This window comes from Sphaeramia orbicularis, chromosome 1, assembly GCF_902148855.1.
Source record: "Sphaeramia orbicularis chromosome 1, fSphaOr1.1, whole genome shotgun sequence".
In the NCBI taxonomy this organism is placed as follows: domain Eukaryota; kingdom Metazoa; phylum Chordata; class Actinopteri; order Kurtiformes; family Apogonidae; genus Sphaeramia; species Sphaeramia orbicularis.
This window is the reverse complement of record NC_043957.1, coordinates 22,823,745-22,838,250: the sequence shown is the minus strand read 5'-3', so window position 1 is coordinate 22,838,250 and position 14,506 is coordinate 22,823,745. Positions and strand designations below refer to the sequence as shown.

Genomic DNA, 14,506 nt, shown 5'->3' with positions numbered 1-14,506 from the left:
AGGTCAGAAGAAAGAATCACTGTACGTCAACTGTCATCTTATAATATGGGGTGTGTGATTGTGAAAAACAATACTCAGACATCAGTTTCATGGCATTTTTGGAATATGTCATTGTGTAGGCTTATCATACATGCCTTGCAAGCATACAGGGAATGGCCAGGCCCTCACCACTCACTTGCTCCTTACAGTACGTGTATGATAAAGCTGCACAATCTATATATATATATATATATATATATATATATATATATATATGTGTGTGTGTGTGTGTGTGTGTGTGTGTTATATCAGAAACAGAGAAAACTGAACAAAAAGTGTCTTTATCAGCAAAGATATCATTAATTGAACATAAACCCAATGTCTCCATCCACTGTCATTGATCCAACTCCATGGGTTTTACTGGTGAATCAGTGTTGTAGAAGATGACGGTGTTTCCACGTTCACTATGGAGCCTATGAACGTACAAATGGGTCATATCTGATGACCATGAAAAGATGACAAACTGTATTTTACACCAATTATTTACATGGATTGATAGGATTAGTGGATCAACAGGTATTTAACAGTTACATGAGTAGATGCTTTTGGTCACCAGTGGCTGTTTGGGTCTTTATGGGTTAAATATATCTGTTAAATGTCCAAGCTGCAAAGAAAGTAACGTTAATCTACTCAGTTCCACCCCTTCCAACCCAACAATTTATATTGAAATTAGGAACCAATTATTGGTAACTTTGCGGCCCCCCATGAGAAATGACTTTGAATGGTGGAAATCAAGGCTTTGGAGTAAATAAATACATTTTCCTGAACTGTAGGAGTCATGAATTTTTGCCAGTATGGTTGTGAAATACGCTTTAAATTCTGTTCTAAATAGTCTTAAATAGTTTTAAATTTAATATGTGGAAATCTGTAGGAACCCTGTATATGCTATTTTATAGTGACAGGAGAAAATTGCACATACATTATCACATAAAAGCCACATACATTAATACTAATATACTTTCAGTGTGTAAATTATCTGACTGAACGATTAACGATCTAGACCTATTTTCTGTACCGCCTTGGTCTCCTGTATTTCATTTGTTTTCTAGCCTGTTGTTTCAGTCAGCATCAAGAGTCAAATACCATGTGATTCAGCAAAATCTAAACTTTTATCTGGTTTGTGGAAAGTCCCAATTTTATATTTGCTTGAGAATGAATGCTTAAAAAAAAACACTGGCAATGTGGTATTTTAGGAGGTTATAGAAGTACAAATTCCTACATAAAAAAAAACAACAAAAAGTTGTATCTTATTTATGTCAGTACTGTCCTCTGCATTTTTTTTTAGTAGAAACAGGCATTTTGTTACATTTAATATATTGATGTTCATAAACTCAAACTTTTTTTACATTATAGTGGAGTAAAATGAAATAAAAGTGAGTTTTTCACCAAAACATCATAAATGTAATGATTATAAAAACAGGTATGAATCAGTTTTGCAGAACATAATCATTTATCAGTGTTCACTACAGAGAATCTAAACATCCAAACAAGACAAATATGATGCTTCTGAAAACCTAAGAAATATATTTTCACCTGAGTTTGGTAAATGTATCGATAGGTTTAGTGGCTCAAATGGTATATAACATTTTAGAACAGTAGATGCTTTTTGATGTAGAGGGTTGAGGGTTAATGAGATGAATGTTAAAACAGAATAAACAGCAGCGAAGCCAAAGGTCTGAGAGAAATCAGAGGTTTTTGCATTCAGTTTAAACCCAAAACAAAAATGTAATGTCAAAATAAACCACCACACACGTAGATGACTCTGCTTACTTCTTCTCTTCCTGAATCATTCCTACTGTGCTTTTTTTTAGTGTTTGACTTTTCTGCTCATTTATACTGTCTTCATGTCGTGCAGATGCATCGGCTGCGATGCAGGTGCGAGCGCTGAAGGATTACTGCAACAACTATGACCTGACCAGTCTCAACATTAAAGCTGGAGATATTATCACGGTACATCCATACGTCTACACTCAGCTCAAAACACAATACGGGGTTGAACAATGTCATGAGGAAATGCTGCATATTTCACTTCTCACATTTCACAGTTGATCCAGTAAATATGTGGACTAAATAATGATCTGTCATGTCTTTTATGATCATGTGCGGTGATGAAACTGGAATAGAAGTGGAACTAATTTTCACATCTGTAAGCCTGAAACAATGAAATGATTAACCCTTTAACAACTGCAATGTCTCCGGTGCTACATTTTGTACTTTACAGCTTTCAAATCACTGTAATTCCTTAACTGTTCCACAAAATTCAAATGGCATCGGAAAGCTGAGATTCTGAGCTTTCTGACACTATATAACACTTCATGGCAGCAGTGTGGGACTCTATTACAAGTAGAAAGGAACTGTTTCAGAGACTTCCTCACAGGAAATAAAAAATATGAAGCTATAATATGGATCTTGAATTTTCAAGACCAAAAAGCATGTTTAAGCAGAGGTAAAATAATTGAAAGTTAATTTTTGCAATCTCAAAATGTGACAGTTGTTTTTCATAATAAATATGCTAAAAACTTCAAGTCCATTTTTTTCTTTTTTACTACAACACATTGTTTTAAGCATTTATTATTTATAATAATGGTAATTAACGGCCAGTTATTGAAAGTTAAGTTCTTCCTGAAAACAAAGGTGCAAAAGAATTGCCAAAAAATACATCTTCTGACACTTTTATTGCAAAGAAAACATGAAGACACCTAGGGAGCCTTTTGCATCGTTTTAGGTGAGAGTTACTAGTTCAGGTAGGGAAGAGAGGTACATTTTTAGTGTTTGATTGCAATAACTCAGGATTAGTTTAAGCAAATATCTTCAAACTTGGCACAAACATTCACATAGACTCCAGGGTCAAGGTTGTCATGACCTTTAAAAACCTGTTACTGTCCTGTGAAGATAGTCCATGAATGAATACAGCTCTTTATCAGTGTAAATTAGTCACTGGGATCATACTTTTTGTATGAAAAATAAACTTAATGCTGTATCTTTTATTAAACTACACCAATCTCTTCACTACATTAATTGCCCATGCAATAATCTGGGACTTTTTTTTATTTTTTATGCAGGAATGTCTTATTTTATGATCGCTGTATATAATTTTCAGGCACTACTTGTTTACATGTATGTGTGTAGTGTGGGTGTGGAGTATGACTGGAATTATAATTTATTCTTCAGTATTTATTGGTCTTATACATTTTATGAGTCCCGTTTTTACCTTGTGCTTTAAAATTTCGTTGTATTTATTTGCAATGACAATAAAGGAATCTAATCTAATTACATGAGTCTAGACAGACATGGACATAAACTGCAAATTGACTGGTTGACATAGGCGTAAAACCATGGAACAGTCATTAACTTCTAGTTGCTTAAAAAAAAATCATACATATTTTATTAAAATAGTTGCTGAATAAAAGTAGCCTTCACTTGTTTAACTGTGTAGTTAATGGACTAATCACGGCACCTCTAAATTATAGAAATTTCTATGTAAAATTTTACAAAGTTTTCTTGTCTTGAAAAATGCATAAACACAAATCATAATCAACTAAAATAAATTAGTAAGTCTGGATCACGACTCTGGAAAGACCTATATGAAAACCACACCCCAGAATATCAGTATATTATGAAAGTTATTAAAATTAAAAAACATTATAAACATTTTAGCTAATCTTATTATAGAAACTGATTTTTGTACCAAATCAAATGTACTGATAAGGCATCTTTTTGTAAATAGATAATAGGAACATTCACTACCTGAACACATTACACCTCACATTCATTTATCTTTCTAAGTTTTGAAGGTTTACACTGAGCTGGTTCTTGCACAAGGGAAAATGGGAAATGAAATCATGTCTTTCACTACAGTCCTGAAAGTCAGTATTTAAAGCTGCAGGTAAGAAAATCAGTGGGAAAAGATGTCAGAATGTGAAAATATATACCTTCCTCCCTCAGCTCTCTCTTCTCAGTCCAAAGCAGAACACCAACTATTGGTGGTATATGTCATGGTGCGGTGGAAAGTGAAAAATGAAGTTTGTCAAAGCTTCCATGTCGAGTCACAGGCAGTAGAGCCCCGTCTGACTGATTATTAGTCACAAACGTTAATTGAAGCTATCATGGTGGCTTTCCCCACCTGTCTGAAAACACTTGCAATTTATCGTACTTACCTGAAATGTACAATTAAATCTTACTTGTCAGCGTACATAAACATATCTAACCACTATTTATATAAAGGAAGATGAAGATAATAGCTCAAGCACATACATATTTGTAGAATGGGGATATCAAAAATATTCCACAACTGTAATTTACAAAATAAGTGTTTATTATCATTCATCTTTGTGTGGTGTCAGTAGAGATGACATTTGTGAATTTGCCAGAAGCCAACATGTTACACTCTGTGGTTAACACCTTCACCCTTAACCCCCCGTGTTGAAACTGCAGTTTGACAGTTGTGTTTGTGTGTGCCGACAGGTTTTGGAGCAGCACTCTGACGGCCGATGGAAAGGCTGTATCCATGACAATCGCACAGGCAATGACCGAGTGGGTTATTTTCCCTCCAACATGGTGGAAGTCATCAAGAGGGCAGGTGACCGACCACATCGCAGCTCTGTGTGTGTGTTCGGGCGGATGTGTGTGTGCTCTTATGCATGTGTGTGAGTTCAGCAGCTGTTCTGTAGCTACAGATTATAGTTGTAGATAGCTGCAGCTTCATCTGCCTCTTTAGGCAGCCCATTTGTTTTTTTCCCTACCTGTCAATCATCATGGAAGACCAAAGACTGTGCCCTATTGGCTGTCAGACCTCTTCTTTCCCTGTATTTCTGTCCCTCTGTCACCCTCCCTACTAAAAGTCCCACCTCCCCAGCCTGCTCTAATAGATGTTGATACTTTTGTTCATATTTCACTTTGCTTTCTTGCTATAGATGTGTTATAATTTGATTTGTAAAAATATATTCCCTGTGGATATATGGATGTGTTATTTTGTCATATTTTATTCTTTTCTTATATTGATTAGATTTCTTTTGTTTCAAGTTGACTGATCAGTTGTTGTTGTTGTTGTTGTTGTTGTGTTGTTGTTTTGCCCCCTCCTCCCCCTCCCCCTGGCTCGGTCCAGGCCACTCCCCCTCCCAGACGTGCCACACCCTCCTGCTCCGCAGACCCAACCCCTGCCCCATTGCCTCGGTCAACGGACACTCATACCCCCCTTCCAAAGTCCTCCCGTTGCATCTGCCTCCCCCTCCTCCCTCTCATTCCAACACACAGTCCCTCCCAATGTTCTCCTCCTTCGGGTACGTTCCTCTTCCCATATCTCCTCCTTCTCTGTCCACTCCTCCTCCTCTCTGTTCTACTCCTCCTCCTCCTCCTCCTCCTCCTCCTCCTCTCTCCACTTCTCAGGAGCAGCAAAGTCAGACAGGTACATACTGTAGACTCACTCTAAATCACAGATAAGCATCGCTTTTAATAGAAAAAGTAGTTTTACACACTGTGTCACAGCAGCACTTTTGCAGTTTATCTGTCTACTTGTTCCAGTATGTAATTACAGCTACATCAATGTAATAATTAAGGACTGGTTCATCTGAGATTACTGGTATCTACCCATGCAGATACTTACGCTCTTAGCCGGTGTGGAAACTGCTGCCATTTTATTTCGCAAAAGATGGAAAATATTAATTCAATGCTATAATATCTATCATTTCCAACAGAAAACATCTAAAAACACCTTTGCCTATGTAACCTCATTATATCTAATGTATCTAAAAGTGTAGAAACCTCCAGGGCTGAAAAATGAAGCCAACATATAGGTGCCAAAAACTGCAATTGACCTTGAATTGTACATTAAATTCCTCAACTTCATATTAGAAATATTGTGGTTAACAAGTGACAACCTGGATCAAAGGAAGGACAAAGACAAGATGACCACACATGGCCTTTTAATTTAATAATTATTTTACCTCAAATAGAACAAAAATGAATCAGTGGTGTAATGTGCATTTGGATGAGTGAAATATGTACCGATAAACAACCAAAATCACAAAGCAAGTCAACCAAAAACAAGTGACCAGGGAGCAAAATAGAGACTGATTCTAGTGACAGTCATCTCAGGTGTCAGTCATCAGGTGAGGAGTTCCTGTTCTCCAGGTAAAGCCACAGAAGTTAAACTAAGAGGCCTGTAAGAAGATCTACTGTGCAAATATTTCATATACTCAGCGTTTTGGCATGACTTTAGATTAGTTTATGCTTGCATTAATTTAGCATTGGATTAAAGGTTTGTCAGCCAGGGTGGAACTAAGGTGCTGATTATTGTTTACACAGGAAGTTTAGCCCATTAGTGTTATCAAAATACTGTATGTGGTAATATTTAGCAGTTAGCTGAAATCACTTGGTGTTTAAAGTAACAGTGTTAGTTAGCATAGTGGTCTGCATTAAGATTTACCATTAATTAGACTGATTAATTAGATTTAGCATTTAGCATTAGTAAGTTAGCTTTAGCATTGACTTTGCTAGTTTCACAGCTCGCTCTTCTCAAACTGTACCTTCTTGACTAAAAATGTTCAATTCTACCTCTTCCAAGAAACAAATGCCAAACGTGAGGCTTCAGAGCTGCAGTCTACAAACCAATAAGTGATGTTATGATGGCTGTGGCGTTTCCTTTTTCATACAATGCATGATCTAAGCTGCCATGATCCCAAATTACTTTATGTTGACACCAAACTGTATTTTTTTTCCCTTTCTTTTTTAACAGAGCCCTAGCAGTAAAAATGACACACTGTACATTTCAAGAAAATGTACTTTGTCCAAAGAACAATCTTTTTGCTATGGTAGCAATACTTAGAGCAACTGATAAATGAAATCCTCTGTAAATGAAACTATCTGCATGGGTAGATGCCACTAATGGGAAATTTCAGATTTAAGATGTCATTTCTATCTTTCTTTGCTTTTAAGTAAGTTATATGTTTAGAGACATTATAGACCAGTTCCATTTTAGTTTTTATGTGAATAATCTTAAAATATCAAAAATGCTTGTTAGATGTGTTTTAAAGTCTCCAAAGTTGAACATAAACTGGTGGTAATTTGAATAAGGCCTGTGTGTAAAGTATTAGCTTGTAATAATAAGCCTGTGTTAAGATCAGTGGTGTTTTAAAGGTCTCAAAATGATAAGCACTCAGAGGAATGTGTAGATGTGTGAGTGTTTATTTGTGAGCATGTGTGTTTGCTGCTTTGTATTACAGTATAAACTGTATTTAACATTCCCTGTCCTATATACTTTCTACTGTACTACATACTGTCTTGTGCATCTCTTCATTAGTATGTGCAGTGTAGCAATTTTCTCACTAAAATGCAACAAATTCACAATAACATCAGCAGTAACAGATTTGTGTGTATGTGTGGCAGGTTCACGGACTGCAGAGCTCAGTCCTCAGGGCTCTCCCACTCTGGGACAGCCGAGCAGCACCACAGAGGATATCTGGGTGTTGCGTAAACCACTGGCAGGTAAAGTCTCAAGTGGGTTTTGTGAGCAAAAGTGTAAAGATAAAGCCTTCTGTCTGTGTGACACTGTTTCTTGCATTGTGTGGGCTTGCAGGAGGTGACCGCAGTGGCAGTGTGGGCAGCATTGGCAGCGCTCGCTCATCCAGCAGCCTGCAGAGTTCTGGAAACACACATGTCCTGACTACACCTGCACCCAGTCCACATCCAGCACCCACACCAGGAGTCAATACACATGGCCTTAATGCTCCAGGCCTCCACGCTCAGGCCGAAGGGGTCAAGGTGAGGAAGTCTTGTATTTGTGCAATGTGTTTATTTAAAATGATGCTAAAGTAGCTACATATGGTAGGAATCAGCTGATTATCCTAATGAATACATCACCTATATATACAATTCACTATGCACAGTCCATTCTCAGAGTCATTATGAATACAGTACTTTTCAGTGTTAGTTCAAACAGAACAGCCTACAACAAATCTAGCAGCCCATGTTGTATGACTTGTCATTTTGCAAGGTTTGTTTTAGATGCAGATGACTATGCAGTTGAGTTGAAGGCTTGATCCAGCATGTGTGAATTTACAACAATGTCAATATACTCAGTCTGTCAAGGATCCCCAGAAATGTAACTTTGCTCACCTGTTTATAATCCATGATCCAACTCATCCAAGCCTTTTAAAATAGTTTAGCCACCATCTACAGTGTCTCTAGGCAACTAGAAAAAAAAAAGTTTATGTGAGCTATGATGCACACATTTGGCTTGAACTGGAATCAAGAATTTCTGAGGCATAACATTATCTGAGTATCAGATAGATAAAGACAAAAATACCATTAGGACTGGCAGAAGGCAGTTTAAACAAACCTCAGACTGTTCTATGATGATCTGACAATATCACCTGAAGTGACTGCATTACAGATAGAGAGGTGGAGTTTATATTGTCTGATTAAAAATAAGTTCTTCCAGCTTTAATCTAACATGTGTCTTTAAAAATTCCCTGTGAGTTTATTTCTAATACAGTGGGATCATCTGCATACATTGTCATTCATGCACTTCAGGCAAATCATCAATAAAATGGAAAGCAGAGGTGGCCCCAAACATCTTCCTTGAGGTACACCACATGTTAAACCTTTATAATTTGCTGTTATAAAAGATGCAAATAGGTTCAACCATAATATTTAAAATTTATGAATGAAATACCCTAATCAGCAACATCAGCTGTAGAAATGTAATGTGTCCATTAGCCCATAATCAGTTGTTTGTGTGTATATGTGGCTTATTTTGATAATTTAGCAACCAAGCTTTTTTGATAAATCAGTCCTGGATCTGAATATGAACTTTGCTAAATGCAGGAAGAATGATTGTAGGTCTATGATTAAGCACATTTAAAGGTAGTTTATTTTCCTCAAGCAATGGAAGTTGCATGAACTTGGAGGTGTTTGCACCACTTTGCTTCAGGATCTTTACAAAACAACACACACAGTTTCTTGTAAACAGAAAAACAATTCTAGGAAACCAACACCAGTCTAGTTAGCAGTTAAACCACACTACACTTTCCTGTTTCCGGTAGAAATAACAGCTTCACTTTCTTTCTGTGTCGTTGTGTGAAGATCACAGCCTCCTGTTTGATCCTCATTTTGTGGTAAAAGTAAAGCTTGTACATGATGCAGTCAACATTTTCTAGCAATCCTTGAATACTTAATACATTTTAAGGTTAATATTTCTGTGCATCTCAGCCACTCTCATTTTCCCCTCATACAGAAATAAAAACTGTTTTTAGAGAAAGTGAGCGAAGATATGAAGGAACAGGAGCTTAGTGAACGGGTCAGGTAAAGGCTTATTTGACAGATTTTGTGATTCAAAGAATGGGTTTCCCCGGCTCTTAGACGCTGTCCTGTTTTCCACCTCCAGTCAGCCTGCCAGATAAGTGGATATTATGTGTAAGATACTCTTATGTGTAACAGCTCAGGTTCATCGGGGTTGATAACGTTTTGATTTAACCCCTTTTCTCCTGTTGAGTACCTGTTCACATCATCGTTAACTAACAAGGTCAAGACCATACAGAATTACAGAGGAAAAACCCAGTAAATCCCCTTTGAGTAAGCACTTGGCTGGCAACTGGGAGTAAAAACTCCCTTTAATGGAAGACGGCTCTGACAGAACCAGGCTCAAGGTGGTCTACCTCCGCTGGTCGGGTGAGTGCAGAGCAGAGAGAAAAGAAGAACAAATTTTGGCTTTTCAGCTGTAGTTCCCTGTTGTTTATAGTTTGCCTTTAGTTCCGCCTGAAGATAGAAGACTTACATAAACCTTTCAAGGGCTGTAAATTCCTGTTGCTGATGGTTTTTGGCATCTTGGGAAGAGGGAAGCCTCATTTTCTCATCTTGTGCCAGGGTTTCCCCCAGGCCTGGTCTCCACAGTGTGGCTTTGCGAACAAAAAGGTTTCTCATAAGCATAGTCTCACATAACCTAACCTATCTCCACATCTATTATCGTTCCGGAATAGTAGGAGATGCTTTCGGAATTCTTTCTATTTCTTGTGTAAGAGTAACATGAATCTAACTGCAGAAAAGGAACATAACATCCATAATAACATTTTAAAATTACATGAAAATAAGAAGTTGTATTTATTTTACTTTATCTAGAGATGTAGCCATGTTTCTACAGTAGCTCAGTAAGTAGATAGTATCCAGTGTTAATGTGCCTTACTGTCAACTTCACCAGTAGATACCACTACATCTCATACACAGAACCTTTAAACCAGTCATTTGTTTTGGAAGGTGCATTTGTAAATACAGTAGGGGTGATTTTTATTGTGGTGCATGTGGAGAGGAAAGGCATCGTATTAAAATGGATATGTCATTGCAAAAAAAAAAAAAACCTCAACCACACAGGCCAGCCTTGTTCCACAACCCCAACTTTCAACAAAAAATGACAGTTTCAGCATATTGTTTGCCCTCAGAGTTTATTGGTTCACAAACCAATGGGGGGCCTTTTAAGACACGCCGATGTCACAATGGAAGATGCTGACTGAATTAGTCGGCTATGGCAGAATTGTTATGACAGAGAGAGTACATCTTATCAGCACATTTGCTATACATATAACTAGGGCTGCATGATATTGGAAAAAACTGACTTTGCGATTTTTTTTAACCCTGTGATATATATTGCGATATGAAAAAATACTCTGGAGGATATAATAGCTGTGTGATGCCAACGTAAATGGTCAAAGAAATTAGTTGTGTTTCCTCTCATTGTGGCAACAGGTGCAAGGAACTATCGACACAGAACACAAGTTTTAGTATCATCCATCTTGTAGCTGAAATAATTCCAGATAACTGACATTGCTTTTCTTTTTGGCACCGAGTCTTCGTTTTCGGTGATTTTCTGTGGTTCACTGCACATTTTTCAATGTTTTTACCAGCAATTGTGATTGGTGAATCGCTGCACATAGTGTGTGTCAGGTACCCAGGTTGAAATTAGATGAGAACATGTTGAGTTCATTTGCCTTCTACATTGCAGGACCTGCGATGTGACTATTGCGCACACATACATTGCAATGACGATGCTCAAACAGTATATTGTGCAACTCTGCATATAACCCTCTTCTATAAACACAAACCACTGTAGCCTGTCTGATGCTAATATTATGTGTACGTGATGAACACTGAACATTGATGTACAGTTGCAAAACAAGACAAACTACAGAAAAACAGTTAAATTTCTAATTTAATTTACATCTATTTTCTGTTGTCAACTTACAAAAACCAAAACAGGACGGCATATTATACAAGAGGTTCGAAAAATGTGGTTTGTCTTGAGCTGTTTTTTGAGCTGGGTCTTAAAAGTTTGCGAGTGGAGGGAAACTCCAATATTCACTTCTTTTTACTGACAGCAGAGTTTGTCTTCATTTTCAGCCTCCCTCGCCATATGTTTAATATAAAAATCTAGACCAGGTGTATCAAGTAGATGCTAAACCTTATACAGATTAAAATGTCAATATTTGAAATACTTTGCTGTCTTAGATCATTGTATTTTGTATTGTTTCTGTACTGTAAACTATGTGATTGAACAGGAACAACATTCATCCCTGTAGTCTTTTTAAAAGTTGACATCTTTTACGTTCTTGGGCCTCATCTGGTTTCACTTCCCTGTCTTAAAAAAAACTTACATGTGCTGTATGCCATAATAGAAGATGTGCTGTGCATATTTCTATGGAAACGCATGGTCAGTTTTGATTGCAGTTCCCTTAACAACAAGACAAACCGTTATAGAAAGTTGACAGATACACGCATTTTTTTTCCATAGTGGATTTAATATTATGATAACGTAGATTTTGCTTCATTGTTTAATCTGTTACATCATGCGCATGCAGATCTGCTAACCTACCCTAACACCTATTTTTGCTAATCGTTAGTTTCAAGCCAAACTGCATGATGTTTCCATATAATTCTCGGGAAAGAAGCATTTACTTCATTTACTAGGATTTCTGGTGCAGAGCATGCAGAAAGTGGAGAAGATGATGGGTCACAGGCCAGAAACTGTCTAATATATATGTGCAGTTCGTCCTCTGAACTGAGTCACACCGCCCCTCTGGGATCTGAATGATTATGCCTGAGTAAATGATTCATTTTGTGTGAGTGTGCGTTCCAGTGTGTGTGTGTTTTTGTATTTTAGCTTCTGGCCACCGTGCTGTCCCAGTCTGTAAAAGCCAAGGAGCATCTCTTGGAGCAGTCGCAGTCTGTTGAGCAGTCAGCAAGTAAGCAAAGAAACTCTCACAAACGCAACATGAAAGCTATGTTTTTGTCCTATTTGAAGTGATAATTTCTGTCATTTTTATTTACCGTAAAGCCTTTTTAAGTGTCGCCTTTTACTCACTGATCAAATGCAGCAATGATTTAAACAGATATTATAAAGCTTGCTTCAACTGCAGTGTACAAAATTAATGACAGTGAGCCAAAATGAAAGTGATTCAATGGGGCGTTTGTGGAAAATGTAGTGAATAAAAAAATATACAATTAAAAGATAAAGGCAATTATTGGGATTTCATAAATCATGGTTTTTGATTCACTTGTAGTCAGCTTAGCCCTCCAAAGACCAACTGTCGGTTTATATTAGACACAAGCAACATTGCCCATCCTATCTCTGTAAAATGGCAACTTTAGCCATGCCTGATTGATACAAGTTGATGTAAAATGTTCGCAGCAGCCAGACAGAGGTAGCACTCTCTTGGAATAAATCCTTTTAGGTACTCAGGAATTCATGCAGTTTAAAATTCAGCTGTAGCAGCAAAGTCTTGCTGGTTGTACACAGAAAAAGAACTGTGTAATCGGCATGGGAAGTCAGTGTAAAATTCAGACTGTAGAAAATCCGAATATTTTACAGCAACATCCAACTAAAGAGAAAAGGGCAAGAAAACTGAACACTGTCCTCAACATAGTATACCACATAAACTCAAGTAAACACAGGAACAAACATCAGACAGATTTTACTTTCACTATCAGTCATGTTATCAACCTTATCCATGAATTTACTGCCACAAGGCCCAGTTACAGATTGCAAAAGTAATTCATGTCAGTATTTAACAGTGTTAAAGCAGCTGCTCTTGTATCAGCACTGTTGTTTACTTTGGGCAGCTTTATGTAAGACAGCTACAGGGTGTGTTTAAAGCATGTTTGACATATTAATGTCAGAATATAATATGTTTTACAGTCTGCAAATGGCCAGCATTTATTTATATATTTTTGGCAGAAGCATACAAATTAACATATTTAAGCTTATTTTCAATAAGTGGGAAGTGTAGTAAAGCAACACCAAAAAACCTTCCAAGTACTAAATGTGTCACCAATTTTATAATGAAGGGCTTCAAATGCAATATAAGCTTAATTTAGTTTAATCTCACCAACACCTCCCACGCTTAAAAACACCACATTATGAGTCACTTCAAGACACCCTTTGTTAGCCATGCTGTGGTTCAACAAAGAAAAAACAGATGAATAAAGTGGGTTTCAATAGAAACTGGTCATTTTTCATTAAGTTAGTAACATGAAAATGATGAATAAAATCATTTCTGCAACCTGTTTTTCATCTTGTTTGAATGAGGACTCAGTGTGGCTGCTGTAGCATTTTCCATATCCTCTAAGATAAATGGATAATTGTACTTTCCTTTCCAGGAAACAGCATCAGTTACACATAACGTTTCCTGGAAACCTTAGTTGTCAAAGACTATATATTATAAAAACACTGAGTTTGTCACATTTACCCACTGCACATGAAATAAAATTCACACATGACAGCACTGTCTAATATTTGTTGAGGCATGCATACGTAGACATTGACCTTTTGAGTGAAAGTGCATTCACATAAATGTAGATAGAAGGTCTTGGATGGATAAAAAAATTATGGTATAAACAAACCAGAAATGTGTGAAATTATGTATAATATTAATGTTGTTCTTTCCCCTCTTCTTTTCTCTGTCTTATCTAATCTTTTCAAGGCTCCTCTAGTTGCACAGTCCATGAACAGCGGTCATTTGAACGGAAGGCAGAGGAGGATGATGGGAAAGTGAGTTTTTGAGTGGCAGATTGGTTGATTCACTCTGGGACTGCTTCATTGTATTGCAGCTGTCACTGGTTTGTTACCATCTCAGGTGGGATTGAGTGGGTACAGTAAAGGTGATGGTTTAGCATCTGACAGACAGATGACACCCTGAGGATGAGCATGCAAATGCAGCCTCTGTGACTGAGTGTGTCACCATGGAGACAGGCAGAGTGACAGACACATCGAGGAGTCAGTTGCTGTCTTGCCTCCTGTCCCTCCACCCACCCCCTGCCCTCACACCACACTGAGACACTCGGCATCCACATGCTGCCGCTCTGCTCTAGAACCTACTGCACCACTGTGTTCTGTGAACACAACGGGGACATTCTAGAAGCAAGCTGATGTCTCACTCCAGAATCAAACACTTACTGCTTGCCCAGAGACAGCGTTCTTCATAGC

The 14,506-nt window shown here is 37.5% G+C and overlaps 1 protein-coding gene across 3 annotated transcripts in view; it reads left to right on the top strand.

Annotated features, from left to right (window-relative positions):
- LOC115416154 (caskin-1-like) overlaps positions 1–14,506 on the top strand; it is a 68,877-nt gene that overhangs the window by 38,758 nt on the left and 15,613 nt on the right. For 2 of the 3 annotated variants that reach the window (XM_030129985.1, XM_030129909.1), the window contains exons 9-15: positions 1,895–1,989; positions 4,504–4,618; positions 5,144–5,443; positions 7,423–7,521; positions 7,613–7,797; positions 12,185–12,266; positions 14,004–14,071. In XM_030129985.1, the coding sequence (XP_029985845.1) occupies positions 1,895–1,989; positions 4,504–4,618; positions 5,144–5,443; positions 7,423–7,521; positions 7,613–7,797; positions 12,185–12,266; positions 14,004–14,071 (944 nt within the window). The remainder of the gene's footprint in view (positions 1–1,894; positions 1,990–4,503; positions 4,619–5,143; positions 5,444–7,422; positions 7,522–7,612; positions 7,798–12,184; positions 12,267–14,003; positions 14,072–14,506) is intronic. The other variant, XM_030130052.1, reaches the window with a different exon arrangement.